The sequence below is a fragment of the Eschrichtius robustus genome, chromosome 11, assembly GCF_028021215.1.
Source record: "Eschrichtius robustus isolate mEscRob2 chromosome 11, mEscRob2.pri, whole genome shotgun sequence".
In the NCBI taxonomy this organism is placed as follows: Eukaryota; Metazoa; Chordata; class Mammalia; order Artiodactyla; family Eschrichtiidae; genus Eschrichtius; species Eschrichtius robustus.
The window spans coordinates 71,829,260-71,854,403 of NC_090834.1; the positions used below are offsets into that span (position 1 = coordinate 71,829,260).

A 25,144-nucleotide genomic window follows, 5' to 3' on the forward strand; every position below is an offset into this window, starting at 1 on the left:
ATAAAAACAAAAATAAACAAATGGGACCTAATTAGACTTAAAAGCAAAGGAAACCATAAACAAAATGAAAAGACAACCCACAGAATGAGATGAAAATATCTGCAAATGAAGAAACGGACAAGGGATTAATCTCCAAAATATACAGACAGCTCATCCTGCTCCATGTCAAAAAAAAACACATACAACCCAATCAAGAAATGGGCAGAAGACCTAAATAGACATTTCTCCAAAGAAGACATACAGATGGCCAAGAAGCACATGAAAAGATGCTCAACGTCACTAATTATTAGAGAAATGCAAATCAACACTACAATGAGGTATCACCTCACACCGATCAGAATGGCCATCATCAAAAAGTCTACAAACAATAAATGCTGGAGAGGATGTGGAGAAAAGGGAACCCTCCTATACTGTTGGTGGGAATGTAAATTGGTACAACTACTATGGAGAACAGTATGGAGTTTCCTTAAAAAACAATCCAGCAATCCCACTCCTGGGCATATACACAGAGAAAACCATAATCCGAAAAGATACATGCACCCCAATGTTCACTGCAGCGCCATTTTACAAGCCAAGACATGGAAGCAACCTATAGGTCCATCGACAGAGGAATGGATAAAGAAGATGTGATACATATATATACAATGGAATATTATTCAGCCATAAAAAAAGAATGAAATCATGCCATTTGCAGCAACATGGATAGACCTAGAGATTATCATACTAAGTGAAGTAATTCAGACAGAGAAAGACAAATATCATATGATATCACTCATATGTGGAATCTAATTTTTTTTAAATGATACAAATGAACTTATTTATAAAACAGAAACAGACTTACAGGTATCAAAAACAAACTTATGGCTACCAAAGGGGAAACTTGGTGGGAAGATACAAATCAGGAGCTTGGGATGAACATATACACACTACTATATGTAAGACAGATAACCAACAAGGACCTACTGTATAGCACAGGGAACTCTACCCAGTATTCTGTGATAACCTATATGAGAAAAGAATCTAAAAAAGAATAAATGTATGTGTAACTGAATCACTTTGCTGTACATCTGAAACTAACACAACCTTGTAAATTAACTATACTCCAATAAAATTAAAATTAAAAAAAAATTAAAATGCCTTTTTTCTAAAAAGTACTTTGAAACTTTATAAGCAGTCACTGGTTAAGTACCTTTAAGTGTTTGAATGATACTGAAAAGTGGTCACTTTATCATCATCTCCTATTTACCTGCCAGTTACCTGTTCAATGGCATCACTATGTATAGGAATGGGGAAAGAAAGAAATTAAAACAAGTGGTGACGAACAGTTAGAGGAGGAACAAGTTAGACCTTAAGTATATGCAACTTTGTTACACTGAATTTTAATAGTCAAAGGACAAAGTATATATATATATATTACAAAACTCTGAAGTCCCAAATTTAGAGAATCATCAGTGTAAGAGGTATGTCAATAGGGCATAATGTTCAACTCTGAAACACTGTAAAGCCCTAAACAAACAATATAGGGAGAAAATTCCTAGGACAGAAATTCATGACTGTTAATTCAGGAAATCCTGCTTGAAAGAATTTCCACATTCATAAGAGATTCTGAAGTTGGGAGTGCAATTTCAAATGCTAAATGTGCTAAAGAGCAGGATTGGCAAACCATGGCCCACAGATCATATCCAGTCTGCCATCTGTTTTTGTACAGAATTATTTTTACAATTTTAAATGAATTTTTGAAAAGAATTCAAAAGATTAATATTTCATAACACACAAAAATGACATGGGGACTTCCCTGGTGGTCCAGTGGCTAAGACTCCATGCTCCCAATGCTGGGGGCCCGGGTTCGAACCCTGGTCAGGGAGCTAGATCCTGCAGGCCGCGACTAAAAGATCGCATGTGCGATTGTGTGGGCCCGTGTGCCCCAACTGAAAGATCCTACATGCCGCAACGAAGATCCCGCATGCCGCAACTAAGACCCGGCGCAGCCAAATAAATAATAAAAAAAAAAAAAAAAAAGGAGAAGAAGAAGAAAGAAAGAAAATTATATGAAATACAAACTTCAGTGTCCACAAATAAGGTTTCATTGGAACACAGACACATTCTTTCATTTATACATTGTTTATGGCTGCTTTGGCGCTACAATGGTAGAGCTGAGTGGCTGGGACAAAAACCACATGGCCTGCAAAGCCCAAGGTGATATTTACGAACCGGCCCTTTAGAGAAAAAGTTTGCCGGCCCCCCAGGTAGAGAGGAAAATACAACGGCCACACAGACAAGGACTATTCGTGTCACAAGACTGGCCATTCTCCGTGAGAAAAGATTTCAAGTCATAGATTGATGGCTACAAGGTACCTCTGATTATATGATGGAAATCAAATGCGAACGACCTCAACTTCCAGTCATGGAGTAGCATGAACCACATTTTACCCTCCTACCTTAGACAATCAGAAAACTAGAGTAAATATGTGAAACAACTGTTTTCAAACATTATACACCAGGCAGCACAGGACTACAATCCCTGATGGAAGAAAAACAAATAAACTAAACCTTAAGACTGTCCTGGCTCTCTGCCTAGAGACACATTCCAGATTGCAGAGGGGATAGGGGATTCCAAGCAGGTCACAAATGTTTCCCTGAGCTGAAGACAGACACTGGAGATCAGGGAGTGTGAAGCAGCTGAAAGCTGCAGGACAAAGTACTGTAGGGGAGAGAGCCAAACAGAGAAAGAGCTCCAAAAATATGCAGAGGGTCAACGAGTCTTTGCTAAATATTAACATATGCATGTATAGGGTGAAACTCCAGGAGGCTAGGGAAAGAATGACCTAGGAGCTGCGAATAGAATGGTTCCCCAGAGCTCATATTGGGACTGGGAATTGTCTGAGTTCCCATGAGCCAAACTGGAGTCCTCAATGATTACACAGGGCATTCAGTAGAGACCCCAAAAAGGCCACACCTTAGTAGTGGAGCTAAACTGTCCTGGGAAAAAAGCTACTTGAGTCTGCATGAAGCTTAAAAACAAGCCTTGAAAGGACCAAACTGAACTACAAATAAATTAACTGGCTACCAGAACAAAGCTCAAGAATCTTTAGATGAAGGCAACAAAATCTAGGCACCCAACAACATAAAATACACAATGTCCAGCATCTAATATCAATAAAAACTTACTAGACATGTGAAGGAGCAGGAAAATGAGACCATAACTAGAGAAAAATCAGTCAATAGAAATAGATCCTAAACTTACAGAGATGATCAGCGGACAAGGATGTTAAACAGCTACTGTAACCACGTTCAAATATTCAGAGCAGCCTTTCTCAACTGGGGTTCTGCGAGAGAATTAAGCAGTACAAAAAGTTACTTGAGGGATTATTTTCTCAATTCTCCCAAGGATGGTACACAGCTAGAACCATTCCAGATGCACAGAAGTTAATTCACTACATACAACAGATAAGGCATTAGACCCAGTTCTCTGGCAACTCAATTGAGAGGGGCTGGATAAGAGAAATACATGAACATAATGAGGAAAGAAACAGAAGATACATTTTTTAAAAAACAGGACTTCTACAGGAGGAAAAAACGTCAGGTCTGAAATGAAAAATTCACTGGATGGGGTTAACAGCAGATTGAATAACTGCAGAAGAAAACGTTAGGGAACTTGAAGATGTAGGAGTAAAAATTATCCAAAGTAAAGCACAGAGAGAAAAAAAGAAGTAAACTGAGATAACAAAATTTAACTTTTAGCCTGCTTTGTTATAAATCATCTACTCAGAATAAAACAAAAGGTTTCCCACTAAATACGAATGTTGTATAGACTATCTCTTTTTATCTGAAGTTACCAACGATAAATAAAAAAAACTTCCCCAACTGAAAGTACTAACAAGGATACAAGATAATGCTATAGCACCAAAAGCCACGGGATAAATGTGGTATCCTCCTGGGCAGTAATTTTAATTAGCATTCAAATAAATTTGTGTGCTTTGCTTCAGCTGTTTTAGGCATCATCCTCGGAGAGAGTATATGTGTATGTATCCACCCTCCTCTCCCCTCTACAGTGAGGAATCTCTGTCAGGAGCACTTCATAGAAAAAGTTAAAGAAACAATGACTTAAGAAAATATTCAGGAAATCACTAAAAACACCAAGCCATTTCACTTCAAGTTCACCTACTAAATAACCAGTATTGATCTTAGATTCAAATCCTCAGGAAAAGGCACAGAGCTATGAAAATAAGTTTCCTCCAACACTCATTCCTTCAATAAACCACCAAAATAACAAGTCATCAAGCATCATCTTGTGATAACAGATCAATTTTAATTCTAGCACCTGAAGCTATACAAGGGTATGCTTTATAAACTTCATGGAACTGTTGTACACATTCAATAAAGTGACAACTGTGCAATACCACTTAGTATCTCAAAATCAGGAACATACTTTTGAATTGTTTAAACACAATCCACAGAATTAAAAACAAAATCAGAAGTCACCCACAGTTATACTAATTGTCAATTAAAAGTTTTACCACTTACTACTTGATATAGCAGTCAATATCTAGTAGGGGATATCGGAAGTGATTTCAGATTCTCATCCTGTTGTACTCTATTGGGAAGGTTTCTTGAGTAGCTATGTGACTGGCCAAAGGTGGGTACAACCAGGACCAGAACAGCATGTAAGGTTCTACCACAGTTTCTGTAGTTTTCACTTTTTTTCCTTTGTCAGCTAAAAGTGAACAGTGAGAATTAAATACTTATCTTTACATATACACAAGGTATGCTGTGAAAGCATATTTGCTTACAAACATATAAAAATACTTGTTAACTAGTTTGATAAGAAAATAATGTATAAAAGTATATAGCAAAACAGTAATCATCTCTGACCCTGGAAAGATCAATTCCATATTTTATATTACAAACAAAAACAGTTTTAGTTTTTTTGAATCCCTTATCCAGAAATACTTGAAAAGGAAGACAGACAGAAATTATTTATTTTTACTCTCAACATGGCTGTGAAAAGAGTTAAATTAAAAAACCAAGAACACTAAAATGCCTAAGTCCAAAATGAGTCCAAATATTTGGCCACATAGAATATTATCTTTAGGAATAATAGTAAAGGCTTTACACGCAGTTTTTAACCTATAAATACAGTAGGCATTTTGGTATTTTGGCCACTGGAAAACAAAAGGCTATAGCATCAGTAAAGGTCTGAGATGTCTCACTTTTGTGGGTTCAATTCAGTGTATTTAAGGTTAACTAAAGTTGACATCAAAATTTTTAGAGATAGGCAAAAATTCACATTTTAAAAAAACTCCCTATGTTTCTATTTAGAGTAACAGTAGGCAATATGATTCCAGAAGTTAAAAGTTATTTCACAACCTATGACTTCAGCTTGGCAAACAGCTTAGGTTCCAAAACTGATCCATCCCTATTAAAAGTAAGCCCTTAAAAAAAGAATGTGTCTGTGTATATAGATATCCATTTTAAAGGAATCAGATAATCTTTGAAGCAGCCTTAGTGTTTCCTTTAAATCTGTCTTGACTGACCATTGGATTAGCTTCATGGAAAGGATTAGCCAGCTTCTTGGTCTAAGGCTACCACGGTGATCATTTATCTAAGGCTAGAAAGGTACCAACGTGATGTAAACCGTAAGGAGAGAAGAGAAGATGAGGGCTTTTCCTGGCAGTTGGTAGCTAAAATTCAAGGGATTCTTAGAAAATGACACAGTGGCAGCCTTTCTTGTCTTTTTCTTTCCGTGTTGGTTCTGGTGAAGGAGGACATTCCTGCTCCTGAAATTTCCTGTAAGATAGAAAAACCTATAGATAATTGACTTTTTGGTAATACATTATTATAAATGCAGGTTATTGTTGGATGAGTCTGGTTTATGTGCATATGCTTTTCAATGTTAAATTTCAACTAGGGAATCAAAGCAAATCTTTGGGGGCAGGGAGGTACAAATGCTTCAACATGAGCATAAGCAAAGCTGTCTGAGTTTCATTTACGGGTGAGTATTCAATTAGGTGAGATGCTGAACTCAACAACCTCTGAGTTCCCTTCCCAGTTTGAAATTCCATGACTCTAAGGTATCCTTAGGAATGAACATCCATCACTAGAGTACCTGCCCTTATAAGGTATGCCATTCCTATCCTGGTTTTGCCACTTCGTAACTACAAGTCTGTATTAAACAAGTTAGTTGATCTCTCTGAGGGGTGTGTTTTTAAGGAGGGATAATAAAACCCTACCCTTCACAGTTGCTATGAGGATTAAAGAAGATTTTGTTATGTTCAAATGTCTAACGGTTTCTGGCACAAAAAAAGTCTCATGTACCCCCTCCTCACTCCTAACTGACTGATGGACGTGGATCAATTCTGAGGATCAAAACCAGGGATTAAATATTTCAAAAAAGCAATAAAAATTATTTTTAAAAAGCACTGGTGGGACTTCCTGGTGGTGCAGTGGTTAAGAATCCGCCTGCCAATGCAGGGGACACAGGTTCAATCCCTGGTCTGGAAAGATCCCACATGCCACGGAGCAACTAAGCCCGTGCGCCACAACGACTGAACCTGTGCTCTAGAGCCCACATGCCACAACTACCAAGCCCACGTGCCACAACTTCTAAAGCCCACGCACTCTAGGGCCCGCATGCCGCGACTACTAAAGCCCGTGTGCCTAGAGCCCGTGCTCTGCAACAAGAGAAGCCACCTCAGTGAGAAGCCCACGCACCGCAACGAAGGGTAGCTCCCGCTCGCCACAACTAGAGAAAGCCTGCGCGCAGCAACGAAGATCCAACATGGCCAAAAAAAAAAAAAAAGGAATTGGTTTGGGGGGGGTGGGGGCGGGTAAAATACACATAAAATTTACCATCTCAACCATTTTTAAGTGTACAGTTCAGTGCTTTACATATATTTACAATGTTGTGCACTACTATCCACCTCCCAAATCTTTTCATCTTGCAAAACTGAGACTCTGTATTCATTAAAAAATAACTGAATTTGGATTTTTAACAAAGTACTAAAAAATAAAAAGCAATCTTCTTTTCCACCCCACAAAAAGAATGCCCTAGTAACGGGCTAAGAAAAAGTACAAGTAGAAGCCCAGAGCTCAAAATGTCAATTCACCTTAGACGTACAACTAACAGGAACTAACTCCACATACCTGTCAAACTAACTAGCAGGGAAACCAGCAGATCTAAGAACAGAGGATGAAGCAGAGGCCAAGCCACCAAGACCCAAAATAATCTCACAAAACCCCACCTGCTAAAGCAACTCACTCTTTCTCACACACACCAACTCCAGCCAACCTCACTCACCACCTCCAGCTTCCTGGAACCCATTAACACTTTCTGAACCACAGAGGCCTCCTAAGCCAGCGAACAGAAAACCTCTATGAAGTCTGGATATCACACTTCATACCCTGTGGGACTGCTGAATCCCTGCTGCCTGGCTTCCTCATGGCCTGGAAGGAGTGGGCAAGAAGCAAAGCTAAGAGCACAGGCTCCGGAATCAGAGACCTGGATTTAAGTCCCAGCTCTGCCATTTAATATGTTCATATTATTTCACCTCTCTGTACCCGTTTTCTCATGGGAGAGTAGGGGCATCACTGGGTTGTGGTGGGGATTAAATGTAGTAATACACGTGAAGCACTTAGCACAGGATCTGGCAGAGGCTACCACTCAAGTGTTAGCTGCTGTCGTCACTATCTTCACACCACCGCCACCTTTGGAAGGTGCACCAATTCTTTTCAAAATCTCTGTGTGTTCTCTACTTCAATATAATAAAATTAGGCTTTTTATGTAGGAAAGAACCAGAATTATGTACGTAATTAAAAATTGTAACATACCATGTCAAAAATGATTCCCAGAAAAGCATCACTCCTACATACACTTTCCTCTTTCTTACAAAAAACACTTAATGGTAATTTTTTTCCTAGTTAATTTTTTTTAAAAGCATAATGTGACTACCCATCAAGTTCAATAAATTAAAACAAACTTCTGTGATGTGTTTTGCTTACCTTATAACCCGGACAAGTTCATGGAAAGCTTGATCTACATTCATCCTAATCTTTGCTGACGCCTCCATGTATGTTACCTTAAGTTGTCGTGCTAACTGCTGTCCTTCTTCCTGCGTTACCTGAAATTTCAAGAGTTGTGTTTGAGGCACAGTATTAACAATTAGATCTGCTCCATCTACTGCTCGGCCACACACTGTACTGTTAATCCAGCCAGAGACCAAGCTGGTTTGTCTTAAGACGAACCAAGACACTTAATAGCTTAACTCACAGTACTGAAGCCCACCTCTGCAGAAAAACTCAGAACATGACAGAAGCAAGATGTCAGCCTAGTGATTACTCAAAAAGTATTAAGTACAACAGTGATAAATTCTGGGAAGTACAAGGTGCTATGAGAGTGTATAACCCTGCTGAGCAGGTCAGGGAAAGCTTCCCTGAGGAAGTGATATTTAGGTAAAGCGTATGGAATTGGGTCAGGGTGAAGAAGTATCCCTGACAAAGGAAACAGCAGGCATGAGGGCACTCCAAGTTCCAGAAACTGAAAGAAGCCTAGAGTGGCTGGAATACAGTAAGCTAAGAGAGAAAATGGCAAGAGATGAGGCTGGAGAGCAGGGCATGCCTCAAGAAGCCATGGGGTCTTCTTCACGTCTGCATTCCCCAGTACCTGGTACTTGGAAGACTCTCAATAAATACGTGGGAAAAAAATAATGAATAGGACCACAAGCCCTCACAATGCCTTCCTTACATGAAGAAATGAAGGAAGGTAGGCAGGGAAGGGTAGCATTGCTGATGACATATAAATGGTAGGCCAGAACAAGAAAAGGCTAATTGAATATTAGCCCTATATAGTCAATGCCCTATATATATTTTAAATGTAGAGGGTTGGAATAGTGATAATTACCTACAACTATTAAACTACATTACATTTATATTTATATAGTGGGGCTGAAAATTCATATTTCTGAAAAAGTGACTTTCACTGCTGTCATTACCACAAAAGTAAACACTTATAGAAGGTGAGAAAATTACAGATGGGCAAAAAGGAAAAAAAAGAAAATTTAGGAACTTATCATCCATACAGAACCACATTCTTCTCATCTTTTTTCAATGATATACATTTTTCTCTGCAAAACAGAATCATAATTTTTGTATCTTTATCTTAGAACCTGGAACTATGCTAAACTCACTTATCTAGGTGAGTTTGTTTTGCTTTGTTTTTGTAAATGCCATAGGCTTTTCTACATAAGCAATCATGCCATTTGCTAATAAAGACAGTTTTGTTGCTTCCTTTCTGATGTGGATGTTTTTTCATTCATTTTCTGGCCTTACCTCACTGCCTGGAAGCTTCAAGACAGCAGTGGTGAGGGGGTACTTTTGACTTGTTTCTGATCTTAGGGAGAAAGCATTTGGTCTTTCACCATTAAGTAAGTTGTTGGTTGTAGGGTTTTATTACAGATGCCCTTTATCAGGTTAATAAAGTTCCTCACTATTCCATTTATAAAGAGTTTTTATCAGGAACCGATGCTGCATTTTGTCAAATTTTTTTCTTCTGCATCGGTTGAGATCATATGATCTTTCCTTTTTAGTCTGTTAATATGATAAATTATACTGATTCACTTTCGCCTGTTAAATCAACATGGCATTCCTGGAATTAACTCCACTTGAGTGATAATGCATTGTTCTTTTCATATATTGAATTCTATTTACTAAAATTTTAATTAAAAAATTTTACATCTATGTTTCTGAGAAATATTGAACTGTAGTTTTCTTATATCTTTGTCTGATTTGGTATCAGAGTAATACTGGCTTCATATAATGAGTTGGAAAGAATTCTCTCCTCTTCAATCTTCTGGAATAGTTTCAGCAAAATCAGTTTGGTAAAACTGGCCCAGTGAATCCATCTGGGCCTGGAGTTTTGAGGAAAGGTTTTTACAATAAATTGGATTTATCTTATACATATAGTACTACTCAGCTTATCTATTTTTTTCTTGAGTTTGTGCCTTTCAAGGAATAGGTGTATTTCATCTAACCTGCTGAATTTATTGGTATAAAGTTGTTTATAGTATTTCCTTATTATCTTTTAAATATCTATTAAGATTTGAGGGCTTCCCTGGTGGCGCAGTGGTTGAGAATGTGCCTGCTAATGCAGGGGACACGGGTTCGAGCCCTGGTCTGGAAAGATCCCACATGCCACGGAGCAACTAAGCCCGTGAGCCACAACTACTGAGCCTGTGCGTCTGGAGCCTGTGCTCGGGAACAAGAGAGGCCACGATAGTGAGAGGCCCACGCACCGTGATGAAGAGTGGCCCCCGCTCGCCACAACTAGAGAAAGCCCTCGCACAGAAACGAAGACCCAACACAGCCAAAAATAAATACAAAAATAAATAAATAAATAAAAGAGCCTTCCCTAAATTTATTAACAAAAGAAAAAAAAAAGATTTGAAAGGATGGTTATCTCTCCCATTACTGAATTTGTCTTTTTTTTTTTTTTTTTTTACCTGATCATTCTGGCTAGATTTGTAACTTTGATCTTCTAAAAAACAGTTTTTGGTTTTTATTTACTTTTCTATGTTTTTTCTATTTTCAATTTCATTGGTTTCCATTCTTTATTATTTTACTTCTTCTGATTACTATGGTTTTAATTTGCTCTTTTTCTTATAGTTCTTAAGGTAGAAGCTAGTCACTGAATTGAAACCTTTTTTCTTTCCTAATACAAATATTTAATGCTATAAATTTCTCTATAGGTACTTCTTTAATAGCATCCCACAAATTTTGATATGTTGTTTTAGTTATCATTCAGCTCATAATACTTTGTAATGTCCTGTTTTTTCTTTGTACCGAGGGTAAATTAAAAGTATCTTAATTTCCTCATATTTGGAGATCTCCTAGATATCTTTGTTATTTCCAATTTAATCCCACTGTGGTCAAAGAACATACACCATCTGACTAGAATCCCTTTAACTGTATTGAGACTTGTTCTATGACCCATTCTCATTTCAAAAGATGTGTATTCTGCTGTTGTTCAGTGGAGTGTTTACTAAACGTCAGTTAGGATAAGTTGCCCAACAGTGTTATTCAAACCATCTATATCCTTACTGATTTTCTTTCCACTTGCTCCATTACTGAAAGAGGTGCTGAAACTTCTGACTATAACTGTTCTTCCCATTTTTGCTTTAAGAATTTTGAAGCTGTTATTCATTACATGAATGTTTAGGATTGTTAAGTCCTCTTGATGAATTAATCTCTTTATCATTATGAAATGATCCTCTTTATTCCTAGTAATAATATTTGCTCCGAAATCTACTTAGTCTGATATTTATATTGCCACTTCAACTTTTTTTTCATTAGTATTAGCATGGTATACCTTACCTCATCCTTTGTACTTTTCACCTATTTGTGTCTTTACGTTGAAAGTAGATTTCTTGCAGGGTCTTGCTTTTTATCCAGTCTGACAATGTCTGCCTTTTAATTGAGGTGTTCACACTATTTATGTTTAATGTGATTACTGATATAGTTGGGTCATCTTGAAATTTGTTTCCTAACCATCCCATTTATTCTTTGTTCTACTTATCAAAAGTTGCCTTCTTTTCGGTTAACTGTATTGTTTTTATGATTCCATTTGATCTTCTTTGTTGGCTAATAAGCTATGTACCTATTATGTGATTTTTATAATTGCTTTAGAGTTTATAATATACATGTTTCACTCATCACTGTCTAATTCAAATGATATTATGTCAATCCATGTATAGTTTAAGAACCTTATAACAATAGTATGTTTCTCCCTCCTGCTCTTTTTATTATTATACCTATTACTTTAGAATATATTGTTATTATTTTTGCTTTAAACATCCAATTATGTTTTCAGGAGATTTAAATAACAGTAAAAGTCATTTATATTTACCCACATAAATGGGTAAAGGTGTTCTTCATTTCTTTGTATAGATCCAGATTTCCATTCGGTATGGTTTTCCTTGTTTTTTGCATTTCTTTTAACGTAGGTCTGCCGGTAATAAATTCTTTCACTTTTTGTTTATCTGGGAGAAGTCTTGACTTCACCTTTGTTTTTGAAGTAAATTTTCAGATGAGTTTTTTCTCTCAGTACCTGGAAAGATGCTGTACCACCATCTTCTTTGCATCATCTCCTGTGAGAAACAGTGTGACTGCTGTCATCCTTATCTTTGATCCCCTGTATGCGATGTTTCTCCCCCCTCTGGTTACTTTTCAATATTTTCTCTTTATCACTGTTTTTAAGCAATTTCATTATAATGTGCCTTGTAGTTTACTTCATATTTCTCGTGCTCAGGGTTTGTTGAGCTTTGTAAGTTTTCATCAAATTTAGAAAATTTTCAGCCATTACTTCTGCTGTTAATCCCATCCAGTGTATTTTTCATCTCAGACATTGTAGTTTTAATTTCCGGAAGTTTGATTTTGATCTTTTTACATCTTCCATGTCTCTACTTAACATATTCAATATTCAGTCTTTTCTCTAGCTTCTTGAACATATGGTATATATGGTTATAATAACCATTTTAATTTCTCTGCTCACCAACTCTATCATCTGTGTCATTTCTAGATCTGTTTCTATTCACTGTTTTTTCTCCTTACTATGGGTCATATTTTCCTGCTTCTTTACATGCTTGGTAAGTTTTGAGTGGATGCGTGGTTACTAGATTTTTACCTATTGAGTTCCGGATAATTTGTATTCCTATAAATATTCTTGAGCTTTCTTCTGGGATGCAATTATTCGGAAAGTTTGATCCTTTCTATTGTACAGTACCAGAACAGCATTTCATCTAAGGCTAATTTTGCCCCACTACTAGAACAAAACCCTTCTCAATGCACTATTCGATACCCCAGGAATTATCAAGTTTGACACTCTGGCTGATTAGAATATTCCTGGGCCCTATTTTAGCTCAAGGTATTGTTCCCTCTAATCCTTTCAGGTAGCTTGTTCTCCTAATTTAATATTATATTCTCAAAATTCAGCACCTTCAATGCAATATCATTAGGCCATTACATTAATGCACATATATCTAACGATTACTTCATAACAGTTTATACTCTGTTGTGTTCCGAAAGAGTGGCAGGCAGGTTCTACACAGTATTAGTATACCCAAGTTTATGTAACCTTAAAATTTACCCTGCCTCTCTTCAAAACAGCACATGTACCATAAGGCCTATGGTTTGAAATATAAATCAATCAAATCAAGCAATCAATTAATAATAAGTAAGGAAGCCAAGTAAGAAAATAAATCTTTACAGAGCCACCAATTTAGAAAGGACAATTCCTTTTTTAAGAAAAGTTGACATAAAATTCCTTCCTACAAAAATATCCTCATGTTGTCAAAAATTCTGTTCCTTCATCCTGGGATGTCATCCCTTCTCTCCCAACTCTATACTCCTAATTTGTTTCATACTAATACTTCAAGACTCAAGCAATCAAAAACTTCTCCTTAGTGTTGTTTTTACAACAGCATCCCAGAAGGCCCATCACATCCTATAATGACCAGCAAAAAAAGTCAACACACTACACTACAATTTTTGGTTTTGTTTTCTCATTATCCCACCATTATGTCCTTTTTAGCTAAGTTGTAAGGTATATTGGGTCTTTGTACACCCAGAGCCTAGAAGAGCACATAGTAGTTATTTAATAAATATACATTAAGGAAATAGAGTATGACCAAATAAGTACATCTTGAAGTAAAAGAAAACAGATATAAAAGAAGAAAAGTAAAAATAAATTTTTGCGACATGTCAATCTTAATAAATTACTTACTTTACTAATATAAAGTAATTTGATTGGGGGAGGGAAATGTATGTCCTTAAGAATTTTGTTCTTTGTATTTCTGCTCAATTATTCTTTAGAAAGCTACCTTGCCCTATCCCACCTACATAATGTAATTCGGCCAGAGGGAAACAGCAAATGACCTATCTTTATACAATTAAGAAAAATTAATGAATTAATGGTCTAGATGATAAAACAATCCCACGGCTAAGACTGTTTATGTGCTTCATTTATTTATTTTTAAAGCATGGTCTCACATCAGTCTTCCAGGAATCGAGGTCAGCAAAGTTCATACACACATTTCTGGTCAAGAAATCTCTAACCACACATAAAGCTGCTTATGAGCTCACTGGTGTAGCATACTTTTAACGAAGAAGTAAAAATAGCATCACTACCACCAAAGGAAAAAAATATGACAAAAAGAACACCACATGTACCAAAGCCAAAACATTGTGAAGCTAGAAATCAACAGAAGATTGAAAGCTACACAAACAAGGATTTCCTAGAGGTTCCCCAACCCAGAGAATTTTACAAAGATACCAAATCCTAAGCCTGGATATTCTGGTTTAGTAGGTCTGAGTGCTACCAGAAATGTTTTGTTTTAAACAACAAAGGTGAACCTGATGCAAGAAATTCAGATTTACCATTTGGCAACCTCCCATGGGACTCAGTTCTAAGGCACAAATGAATATTTGTGAAAATCCACAATAACATGAGTTTACCTAATACTACGTATTTCTAAATAGAGAAGAGCAAAATGGGAATGATGAGAGCAATTTTATTAAACAAACTAAGTTTAATAGGAATAGAGTACAACATCTGCAATAGTCACTTAGGGATGTGTCAAGTAAATGAATAACCTAAGTTTACAGAAGCAAAACTTGTTTTGTTTTTCAAAAATATCTATTATGTAGAAAGAGTCATCATATTAATACCACATCTTGATTCACTGATGCCTTGATTCATTCATTCAGCAACTGTATATTGAGTGCATACCTTTGTTCTCTGTGCTAAGGACAAAACATGAACAAAACTAAGTGGTCAAAACTGAGAAGCCGTCATGGCGCTTACAAATCTTTTAGATGCAGACAAGGCACAAACAGGTAAGGCCAGAGAAGACCCTTACTCTATTGTTGGGGGGAGGGGGTTCTTCTTCCTGGGAGGCTGCAGGGCACATTGTGGTCAAGGTACTTACAGATAAGAGGAGTGGGGATTAATATACTTAAGTAATCTATTGTTATAAGTGTAATGGGCTCCTTTCTGGAATTAATGGTGGCCAGTAGAAATTAAGTACCTAACAAGGGGGACAGGAAAGGGAGAAACTGAGGCAAGCCAGGAGAGGTAAAAGGGGGAAAATCAAAAAAGCAAAAACAAACTTTTTTTAAAAAGGCAAAAAACCATTGATTTCTAGACGAGGCTGAGTCAAGGACAAGGAACTTGAAATCAGAGCTATCATGAAGTCCACAGTCCAAGCCCACACACAGCTGCTGTATGAAATTTCAGAATCAATATGTTGTCATATTTACCTACGTTTACATTTTAGCAAGGGCAAGTAAATCATTTACCCATATTTTCTTCCTATACCTCTGACAGGATAAACAAAACGATCAATGTATCTCTAAGGGCCCAGGTATGTGGTAACACTGCCATTCAAATTCTACAGATCTCTTTTTATTTCGGTGACCTTGTTTTTTCTACTGCTCTGTCGTAAGTGCCTAGAAAGTGTTCTATAAAAAATTGGATGAATAGGTGGGTGGATGAAGCAAGTCCACAGAGATACAGAAGTCAAAAGGAAATAGGCAAAGCCTCTTCTGGCTGATCTCCCCTCCCTCATGTGTTCAGAATCTCAGGAGCAGTAGTAGGAATGCCCAGGGCTGACCCACAAATTCAAAGAACATGGGGAACTGGCATTTGCTATGTAACAGAAAACGGGCTAGAAGCTAGAGAAAGTCCAAAGGGTAGAGCCTAAGACAAAGGCAGAAAAGAACAAGCTGATCAGCAACTAAGAGCAAGCCAGACTGGTCACTGACCTAAAGAGATGACCAAAATGTCAGCATTTCCAAACAAGTGGAAGAAGTTATTATGAGGTGCCTGTGGCCTGTCCAGCATCAGTTGGTAGAGCAAGTAAGGGTGCCAAGGCATTACAGAACATCATCTTTAATTCTGAAGAGACTTTTAAAAGGTGAAAACCTTTAGTACAGCATCTCAATTTCAACTGCACCAAGTATGGCCCTCAAGGCTTGGAGGGGTAAGGCATGTTTGTCTTTGTACATCCAGGACACAGAATGTACACAGAAGAGAGTGTGCCTGAGCCCTAAGACACCTGAGAAAGACAAGGAAGTACCAACAAAAGGAGGTGGGAGGGGGGAGGATGCATAGGGAATGGTGTTCCAGAGCTAAGTAAACGAAGTGTTTCAAAAAGGAAAGTGTGGGTAACTGTGTCAAATGTTACATCTGCGCAAGTGGTGACCCTGACCGGGTGCTACATGCCTGCAGTCAGTGCAAACAAGAAAAAGAAAGGAAAGGAAGTAGAGAGCGAGCGTAGATAACGCTTCTAAGGAGTTTTCCTTACTAGGAGGAGCAGCAAAAAAGGTTCTCGAAGAGGAATGTGAGATTAGCTTTTGCTGTGGTTATTACTTTTTGTTTTATAGGTGAGAGCATTGTAGCATGTTGCATGCTGATGGGAATAATCATGCAGGAGAGAAATGGAACACCTGGATGGAACAATTGCTGGGGTGATGCCCATGAGGAGGAACGGTCGGGCTTCAGTGCCTATCAGAGAGGCTGGTCAGGGAGGTGAAGTTTATCCATGTAAGTGGGAGGAAGCAGAATTAATGGGGCATACGCGCCCTTAGGTTAGCGCATGTGGAGCTTGGGAACATGTAAAAATTTCTCAGTGAAATAGGAAAATACCACTCATCATCAATCTGCTGAGGATGAGGAAGGGGAAGAAAGTGTTATTAATTTAAAAATAGAAAGTAAGTAATAATCATCCAAACAAGTGGGAAATGAATAGACTAGAGAAACGTAGTAGGATTTCCAGTCAGCACTAAAGGCTCTCACATAAGAGTAATGATGATGACTTTTATGCCTGAGTGCAGGGTGAAGGAACCTAGAAAAGAGAACACAAAGCATGGGGGGAATAAAATGTTTCTTTGTGCCTATCCTTCAGAGAGGAGAATCTATAGGAATGAGCAGAAAACTAAGCAGTTTTCAGCCATTTGCTTTTCTCCCTTGGATATATATACATTTCAACTTTTCAGCATGTACATAGTACTTAATGTCTATGTATATGTTTTAAACCAGAGAAATTAAGAACTTACTCCAAGCTAATTGCCTACCTTTAAGGGGATGGAAATATTAAACTTATCATCCCCTATATTGCTTCTTTTACCACCTTGTTCCTATTTTACTCTGAAATCTATTACTTTTATAAAAAGAAAAAAACTTAGATGAAAAATTTATAAATCTATGGTAAAAACAAAGCCAAAGTGCCACAATATGTTAATATCTGCAGACAGATGGAAACCACACTCCAAATACTGGCAATCTTCAATATATAAATGACTTAAAAGTAACTCATACAGACCCCTTGCCCCCAAGCTAATCATAGCAAGACTTGTTTAGTTCTGGTGGACATACTCCCTTTCCTCTGTTCTCCCTAATCTTGCCTAAACTATAGAAGATTCCCACCTCACCCCAGGCCTACCACTTATTCCTTTACTGGAGTTACCACCATAAAAAAGTTTGACAAAAATCACAGCAGGAAACATATCTAACTAGCATTAGATAGGGCAAGAACTGCTTGCTCCCTGCAGAGTTACTTTGCCATTATTCCCCAGATCCAATGACATCTAAAAGTGTTTCTAGTACTAGAAAGGCCTGAGAAGAGCAGTAAAAAGGTTCTACTGGGCAATATTTAATAAACATAATTAGATTCAGAAACACTGAAGGAAATGGTCCCCAAAAAATAAAATATAAATGAGAAAAAAAAAAAAAGATGGACTGTCTACTCCAGGTTTTAAGATGTGAGCAATGTCATATCCTAAATTACTTCCAACAGCTTATACTGGTTTGAAATGAAGATTGAATGTTTTCACCTTAAGTTTATAATAATTCAGATTTGAAAGAGGTCTGACAGTAAAATTCATTCTACATCAGGTAACCATTTCTAAACCTTAGCATTAGAACAATATCATTCTCTTAAGTTCATGCTTTAAACTTGGTATACCTTCAGCAAAACTTTACAAATAGAGCACACAAATCAAAGATTATGTTTTAAATAATAGTTAACTACAAAATGGAAGGCTATCCTCAATGCTGTTTATCAACCAATTTTTCCTGATGTTTGCACTTTCAATCAAAATCTGTTAACACAAAAGTCTGTTAACACAAGGTTATATAAAAACAAAAGAGAACTTAAATACCAGCAAAAATTAAGTATTTAAACAATTGTATTCCAGATGTGGGATAGAGACTAAAGACCTAAAAGAAATGAAGACACCAAAAGAACCCCCAAATAATGTAGAGCCTCCATTAATTTATACCTGATCTTGTTCCTCCCCCCACAAAAAGATGAGGCCAATATTTACCAGAATGTTTTTAAATTAAATGTGAAATAAGTGGGTAAGAACAAGTGAGTATAAACAAGCCTGCTACTAAATACTAAAAATATTATTTTCCTGCAGGTTACTGGTGTTAGAGCTGCCCATGTGTGAAGAATTAACAGAAAATTCAGTCATTAATGGGACTTAGGAAAAATCCAAATACTGTAATTTAAATCAAAGTCATTCTCTAAATGAGGTAATGTAGCATTAATACTGAATTACAGGTAAGTTTAAGAGTATCTAACTAAATTAGAGCTGTGGGTGTTACCTAAGAAATTACAACATGTGAATGGAGCTGGTGCAAATACTTGCAGGCTTATGGAGTCCACTGAAGTTCTGTATAATACGTAAAAATGTCATGTCCCCAAATCTACTTCCTTTTTATTTGTCACCTATTACAGGACCTCTATAAAATCCAGTGTGCCATACTCAGCACAGTGTTTTTGATCATGCCACTTTCTCATTAAACATATCTGTTCACTTACATGATTACAAATAATTGGCTTCCCAATAGCAAAATTCCTTCTCACCTGTCTCTGATGATCCAGATCTGCTTTATTACCAATTAAAATCATTGGAAACTCATCACGATCCTTTACTCTGAGAATCTGTCTTTGAAACTTATAGATTTCTTCAAAACTAAAAACACAAAAACAAATTAATCAATTTGGTCAACTATCAGAATTCAGAGTCCCGTGCTCCATTTACTACTTTATTACTTTTCCTTTTTCTATAAAAACAAGAATGCAAATTCAATGAAATAGTGATCGAGACATGAACAGGAGACCTACAATTGAATAGTGATACAAACCTGCCTCTATCTGTGACTGAAAAGACCAACAGGAAACCCTCGCCAGTTCTCATATACTGTTCTCTCATAGCTCCAAACTCCTCTTGTCCCGCTGTATCCAGAACTAAAGAAAAAACAAGAAATGTAATTATGTTCGTATTTTCATCTTACAAAAATGGCTTCCTCACAAGGGCAGGCCCAGTTAAACCGGGTCCTCTGGAGCACATCATACTTAGTATAATTTAAAAAATGGCATTCTCCTTTTAGTACTTTATATTCAATGCTAAAGACAAATATATTCTAATGGCAGACAGTTTCAGAGTTATCTTCATCAGTGCAGATTGATTTTGAGTTAGAATATATTAGCATAGCAATTACAAGGTTAAGAATATCAAATACATCTAGGCAGACAGTCAGATAACCTCTGAAGTCTCTTGATGTTTACCTCCTCCATGAAAAGAACTGAAAAAGATACCTGTAAATTCAAGAAAGAAATGCTGGTCCACCCCACCCCCCAAATACCATACTGAATGTACAGATGCTAATGTATTTCTTGATCTCTGTGAATAAAAGAATCATAAAAGTTAAAAGAACAGGGCTTTCTTTTGTGGAGGGGTGGAAAGTTTAGCCAAGCACAAAACACTGTTTGCTAAGGCCTCTGTGCTATAAACTCTAAGCAAGTTAGCAAATATTGAAGCTTTTCTATATTTACTTCACCCATTTCAGCCTTCATCAAAAGGTAGGAAGAGCCGAAACCTCATGTTTTTTCCAAATGTCCCAACAAACACAACTTCAGCAAGTTACAGTGACGTGACCAATTTCACCAGAACAAGCTCAATCCAATTACTGTTTTACATAACATTTACTGAGGAATATTTAAATTGCCTAATATGCAGATTCATCAACCAAAACTAATGAAAGAGATGGGCTTATATTCAAGATCATCTAACATTTCAATTGTAGTATTTAACCTAGCAAAACATCAAAGCTTACTTTTAAAAATATGTTACGTGAACCATCAAATAAAGGAAGATTACTTACTATCTAGCCGGGCTGCCCGGTCATCTATCACGCACTGCTTTGTGTAGGAATCCTCGATGGTTGGATCATAATCCGTTACAAAATAGGACTGTAAGAAAAAGAACCTTATTTTAAAAGTTATGTTTACTTGCCCAAGTACCAATGTAACTTTATCCAGAATTAATCAAAATATTTTCATTGTATTAAGGTTTATCCTACTATGTTAATTCCCCATTAAATGAAGTCTATTCAGAGCAGGTTTCAAGTAGAGAAAGGGTACTAAATATCTCTGAATTTTCATCTGAAATATGCAAGAAGACTGTAAAAGATCTACTGCAGTTTTTCTTTTCATAATTAACTTATATACACCTAAGACTCTAGATCTCAAATTCCAGAAAAACTAGAAAAACACAGTAAGCTATAATTCAGGTCTATCTGCAACCCGATGGCAGGCATCAGTCCTTAGAACAAAGTAGTTTGAAACAAACAGGATAACACGAAGTCTGCCTGATTCAATGCCTCATCTTCTTTTCTCCACTTTTCGCACACCTTGTCTTAGAGTTCCCTTTCAGCTGCCTTGTGTATTATCCTAAGGAAATGATTTCAGGATTTTTTTTCATCTTTGTGGATCTCAAACTTATTCTTTCACTAATATTTTTGTTAGTTTTTCATCTTAACTTCTATTTCTTCTTCTGTTAGCAAAGCCACCCAACTATTATCTTATGATATCATCACCAGAAGGAGGACAGTTAAGGTAGCAGAGTAAGAAGGGAAGAGTCTTAGCGAACCACTTAATGTTTGTATGTTACATTTCACAATCTTTTTTTAAAGGTTTTAGAAAAAAAACAGAAACAAGAATCTGAAAGACAACTTATTTCCCCCTTCATACAGAAGGGCACTAACTAGGATACTGACATCAGTTCTGAGTATCTCCTTCGCTCTGTCCCTCTTGACTGACTTCCTCACAGCCTATTTTGCCACTAGCTCATTACAAAATCTGAGGGATGACCTGGAAGAAGGCAGCTTAATGCTAGGGACAGGCGCCAAAGGTGTTCAGTCATTCTTCAGGCAAGGGCTCCTGGAAGCTGGACCTGCTGGCTCCAGAGACACATCATTCTTAAGTGACAACCCCTGCATGGTGAGCTGTGCAAACACCAGAAAGCTACTCAGAAGTAGGCACTCTGAACAGGGCAGCAAAGAAACTCCTGGTTTGGCGGCGGGAGGGAGACTGATCTGCTTGCTACCATGACTCTACATATTTATTTTATTTGTGAATGACACTTTCTATTTTTTATTTATATTTTTGGATTAACTTTAATTACAGAATTCGGCATCCATAATCCTATTTCCTTTTTGATGGCTTCATTTAAATGCATGATTTATTAAACAACGTCTATTGAAAACAAAAACATTTACCAACAGGAGCAGCTTTGAGTAGAAAGCCATCTCCATCACCACCCCATCCCCATTCAAAAATACACAGACATCAAAACAATCCTGAACTGACTTTCTGGCACCCAACCTCTTCAAAAAGTAAATACAACTGGCAATAACAATATTCTTTGAATCCACTACTCTAAACAACACAAAACAGCAGTCTTTCACCAAGCAAGCTGGATAAAGCATGCTATTTATATCTTAAGATTAGTTTCCTGAAACATGTTTCTCCATAGTAATCTGACACTTCTTGCCATGCTTTCATCTTGTAAAACCTAAGTTTCATTGACAACTCCCAAGTTATGCCTAAATGTGCCAAAATGTCCCTCCCACTTTGTCTGAGAACACAATGGACAAATATTAAATATATTTTTTCAAATGTCCAAGTCACGTATAATAGCTAGAACTCTTTCAATGTGATGGGTTTTTTTGCATTGTGATACCAAATTTAAAAAAATAACACATATAGAGGATTGTTGGTTTAAGCAACTTAGAGGGCAATTAAAATAAACTGTTTTTCCTTTCTGTGACTGTGGAAGTTTCATATTTTCTTTGGATGTCTTAGCTCTTGAAATACAATCTTAATGTTATAAGAATTTTGCCACTTCACTAACACTGGCATGCATTTATTCCACTCATTAATTTTTTTTTTAAATGTTAACTTTTAAATGTGTAGATACTCTTTTTTTTTTTTTTTTAATTTATTTATTTATTTATTTATGGCTGTGTTGGGTCTCCGTTTCCGTGCGAGGGCCCTCTCTAGTTGCGGCAAGCGGGGGCCACTCTTCATCGCGGTGCGCGGGCCTCTCACCGTCACGGCCTCTCCCGCTGCGGAGCACAGGCTCCAGACGCGCAGGCTCAGCAGTTGTGGCTCACGGGCCCAGTTGCTCCGCGGCATGTGGGATCTTCCCAGACCAGGGCTCGAACCCGTGTGCCCCCTGCATTGGCAGGCAGATTCTCAACCACTGCGCCACCAGGGAAGCCCTCCACTCATTAATTTTTAAGACAAATTAATTGTTGGAATTTCTGGATATTTAGGTCTACATTTCATCTGTGTTGTGTCCTATTTTCAAAATTTGTAGAGACCTTGCTACATACCGATTTTAAAGAGCCATCCTCACTGAGAGCATCATCCTCCCTCATAAAGATCCATCTTAAGGAACATTACTCTGAGGCCTGACTGTCACAGAATCGAAGATCCCTTTCCCTCTCACAATTCTAATAAGCCACAGGTTATAATGTGCCTAAAAACAGCAACCATCGTGTGCAGCTAAGAAAGATAACCATTACCTCCTACCACAAAGACATAACATTTTTGTTACTTAAACCTGGGCCCCAGATATTTGAGGCAGCAGATCACCAACAAGAAATCAGTCTCTGATGATGGGCAGTCCTGGATTTAATTCTAACTCTGCTACCCTCTAGCTGTGGAACCTAAGGTAAGTTACTTTACCTCTTTAACCTTCAGCATCTGTAAAACAGGATAGTAACAAAACCCCATGGAACAGATAAAATGAAGTAATGAATATAAAGCGCCAAGACATGCTGATGATTAATAAATGTTAGTCAGTGTACTGTTTTTGTCATGTAATAAAATGGTATGAACTAACATTTTTATTCAAGTAAAAAGATGTGCTAATATCAGGAACAGCTGTTGTAATTCCAATCCTAGTTATACCACAGACCAAACTTGGTATCCAAAATGTTGTGTATCAAGATAAAAGCTCCCCATCTGGAGTTCTGGAAATATTTTTTGGGTCTGAGCAGTAATTACACAAGTATATACATATGTAAAAACTCATCAAGCAGCACATTTAAGATGTGTGCACTTTTTTGTACATATACAAATTATACCTCTATAAAATGCATGAATGGTTCCCCACTGCTTATAGGATTCAGCCCTTTCTTTACACAGTTCACAAAGCCCTCCAGTTTGATGTGTGCTGCTCACCATTCAAAGTGTTATTTTTCACGACCTGAAACCCTTCTGCTGATTGCTCTTGCTCTTGGTTTCATGCATTTGTTCAACAATTATTTATGGGGCATCCCAAGGACAAGGTCCTTACTTTCACAGAACCCACTGTTTTTTACACATCTAGCAATTGTGCTGTGACTGGGGGCAAGGGGAATGGGGAGTATTAATCGTATTGGCCAAAGAACAGAAACAGCATGAAATGCGACTAACATGCTTGTTCAGAAGGCAACAAAATTTAAGCAGTTAATACTGCAGTCATACATAGGAACTATGTGTACAATTCACTTATAAACATAGAGCCCCAGCAATTTGCCTGAAAACAGTCTCTCTCCTGAAATTGAAAAAAGCTACCAACCACAGCCCAGAAAGGATATTTTGTAGCAGAAAGCAAGAAAAAAAAACCCCAAAACACAGCACTGCATTGTGGAAGACAGTAGAGGCTCAGGCAAGGGCAGGAAAGCACAGTGGACAAGAGTTCAGTCCATTGAAAGGGGTAATGAGGGTCGGGGGTGGAGAAAGTAATGTGCTTTCCTGAAAACACAGGAAAGGATGCATGGAGAAGAATCTCAGCCAGAAAGAAATGGAATGCCTCCTTTCAATGAGTGGGATGCCTTCCAGGTAGTAAGAAGGGCAAACGTGGACCTAAGTCTCTTTAAGGTTGTTAGGATTTATGGAGAAAAGTTTAAGATTAGGGAAGCTGTCCCATTCAGACAGGGAGACTTTCCCTGATAAACTCTGGTCTGAGTAGGGTTGTCCAAAGCTCTCAGTAACAGAATAGTGATAGCTGGGAATGTTATTCCTGCATATATGCCACTAGGTTGCACAACAGGAGCTCTGCTTGGCTTAAGAGAATTGCCACTTCGTTCTCTTCCCATTCAAAGAAGTTGCCTTAAGGAAGATAAGGAGGAGCCCAGAGAGGAAAGAGAATAAGCTGAGGCAACTTCTGCATTTAGTGGGCAGGAGTGACAAGTCACTCTCTCCAGACACCGAGCTGCTGGTGAAAGTGTAGTTCCCAAGCACTGCCACAGAGCGGTGCCTGGTCTACACTTTGGGTTGGGTAATTTACTGGAGATTCTGGGAAACTCAGTAAATCCAGCTCACTGGTTAAAGTCCACCACCCTCGCATATAAAAAGGACAGGAGGTTAGACCTAAGGTGCCACTGGGGAGCTGTAAACAAATGACAGGGCATTTCTGAACACAGCACGATTCTTAGGAGTCCTCTAAACACATAGGAAAGAAGAGGGGAAAGGGAGAGAGCAGAGGAAGGAAACTGGTTAAACAGTATGGGAAAACCTTGACAACTACTGAATCTGGGTAATGTGTATACGAGTGTATATTATACTATTCTCTCTACTTTTGCATATATTATTTTAAAAAATTTAAATCTGGTGGTAGCACATTAAATACTACAGGAAGGGTCAAATCAAGGGAAGAATAAACTGGATCGTTTTTAGTCCTGAGCTTTCACCTCACTCTACTCAAGACCAACTAACTCACCTAGAAAGTTGAATTTTTTTTCTTGGCCAGACTATTT

The 25,144-nt window shown here is 37.5% G+C and overlaps 1 protein-coding gene across 1 annotated transcript in view; it reads right to left on the reverse strand.

Annotated features, from left to right (window-relative positions):
* Positions 1–4,289: 4,289 nt before the first annotated feature.
* The window catches only part of RRAS2 (RAS related 2), a 70,517-nt gene continuing 49,662 nt past the window's right edge, over positions 4,290–25,144 (reverse strand). The window contains exons 2-6 of the mRNA XM_068556190.1: positions 20,219–20,306; positions 19,199–19,301; positions 18,918–19,026; positions 7,999–8,117; positions 4,290–5,787 (exon numbers count right to left, since the gene is read on the reverse strand). Coding sequence (XP_068412291.1) covers positions 5,700–5,787; positions 7,999–8,117; positions 18,918–19,026; positions 19,199–19,301; positions 20,219–20,306 — 507 coding nt within the window. The 3' untranslated portion in view covers positions 4,290–5,699. The remainder of the gene's footprint in view (positions 5,788–7,998; positions 8,118–18,917; positions 19,027–19,198; positions 19,302–20,218; positions 20,307–25,144) is intronic.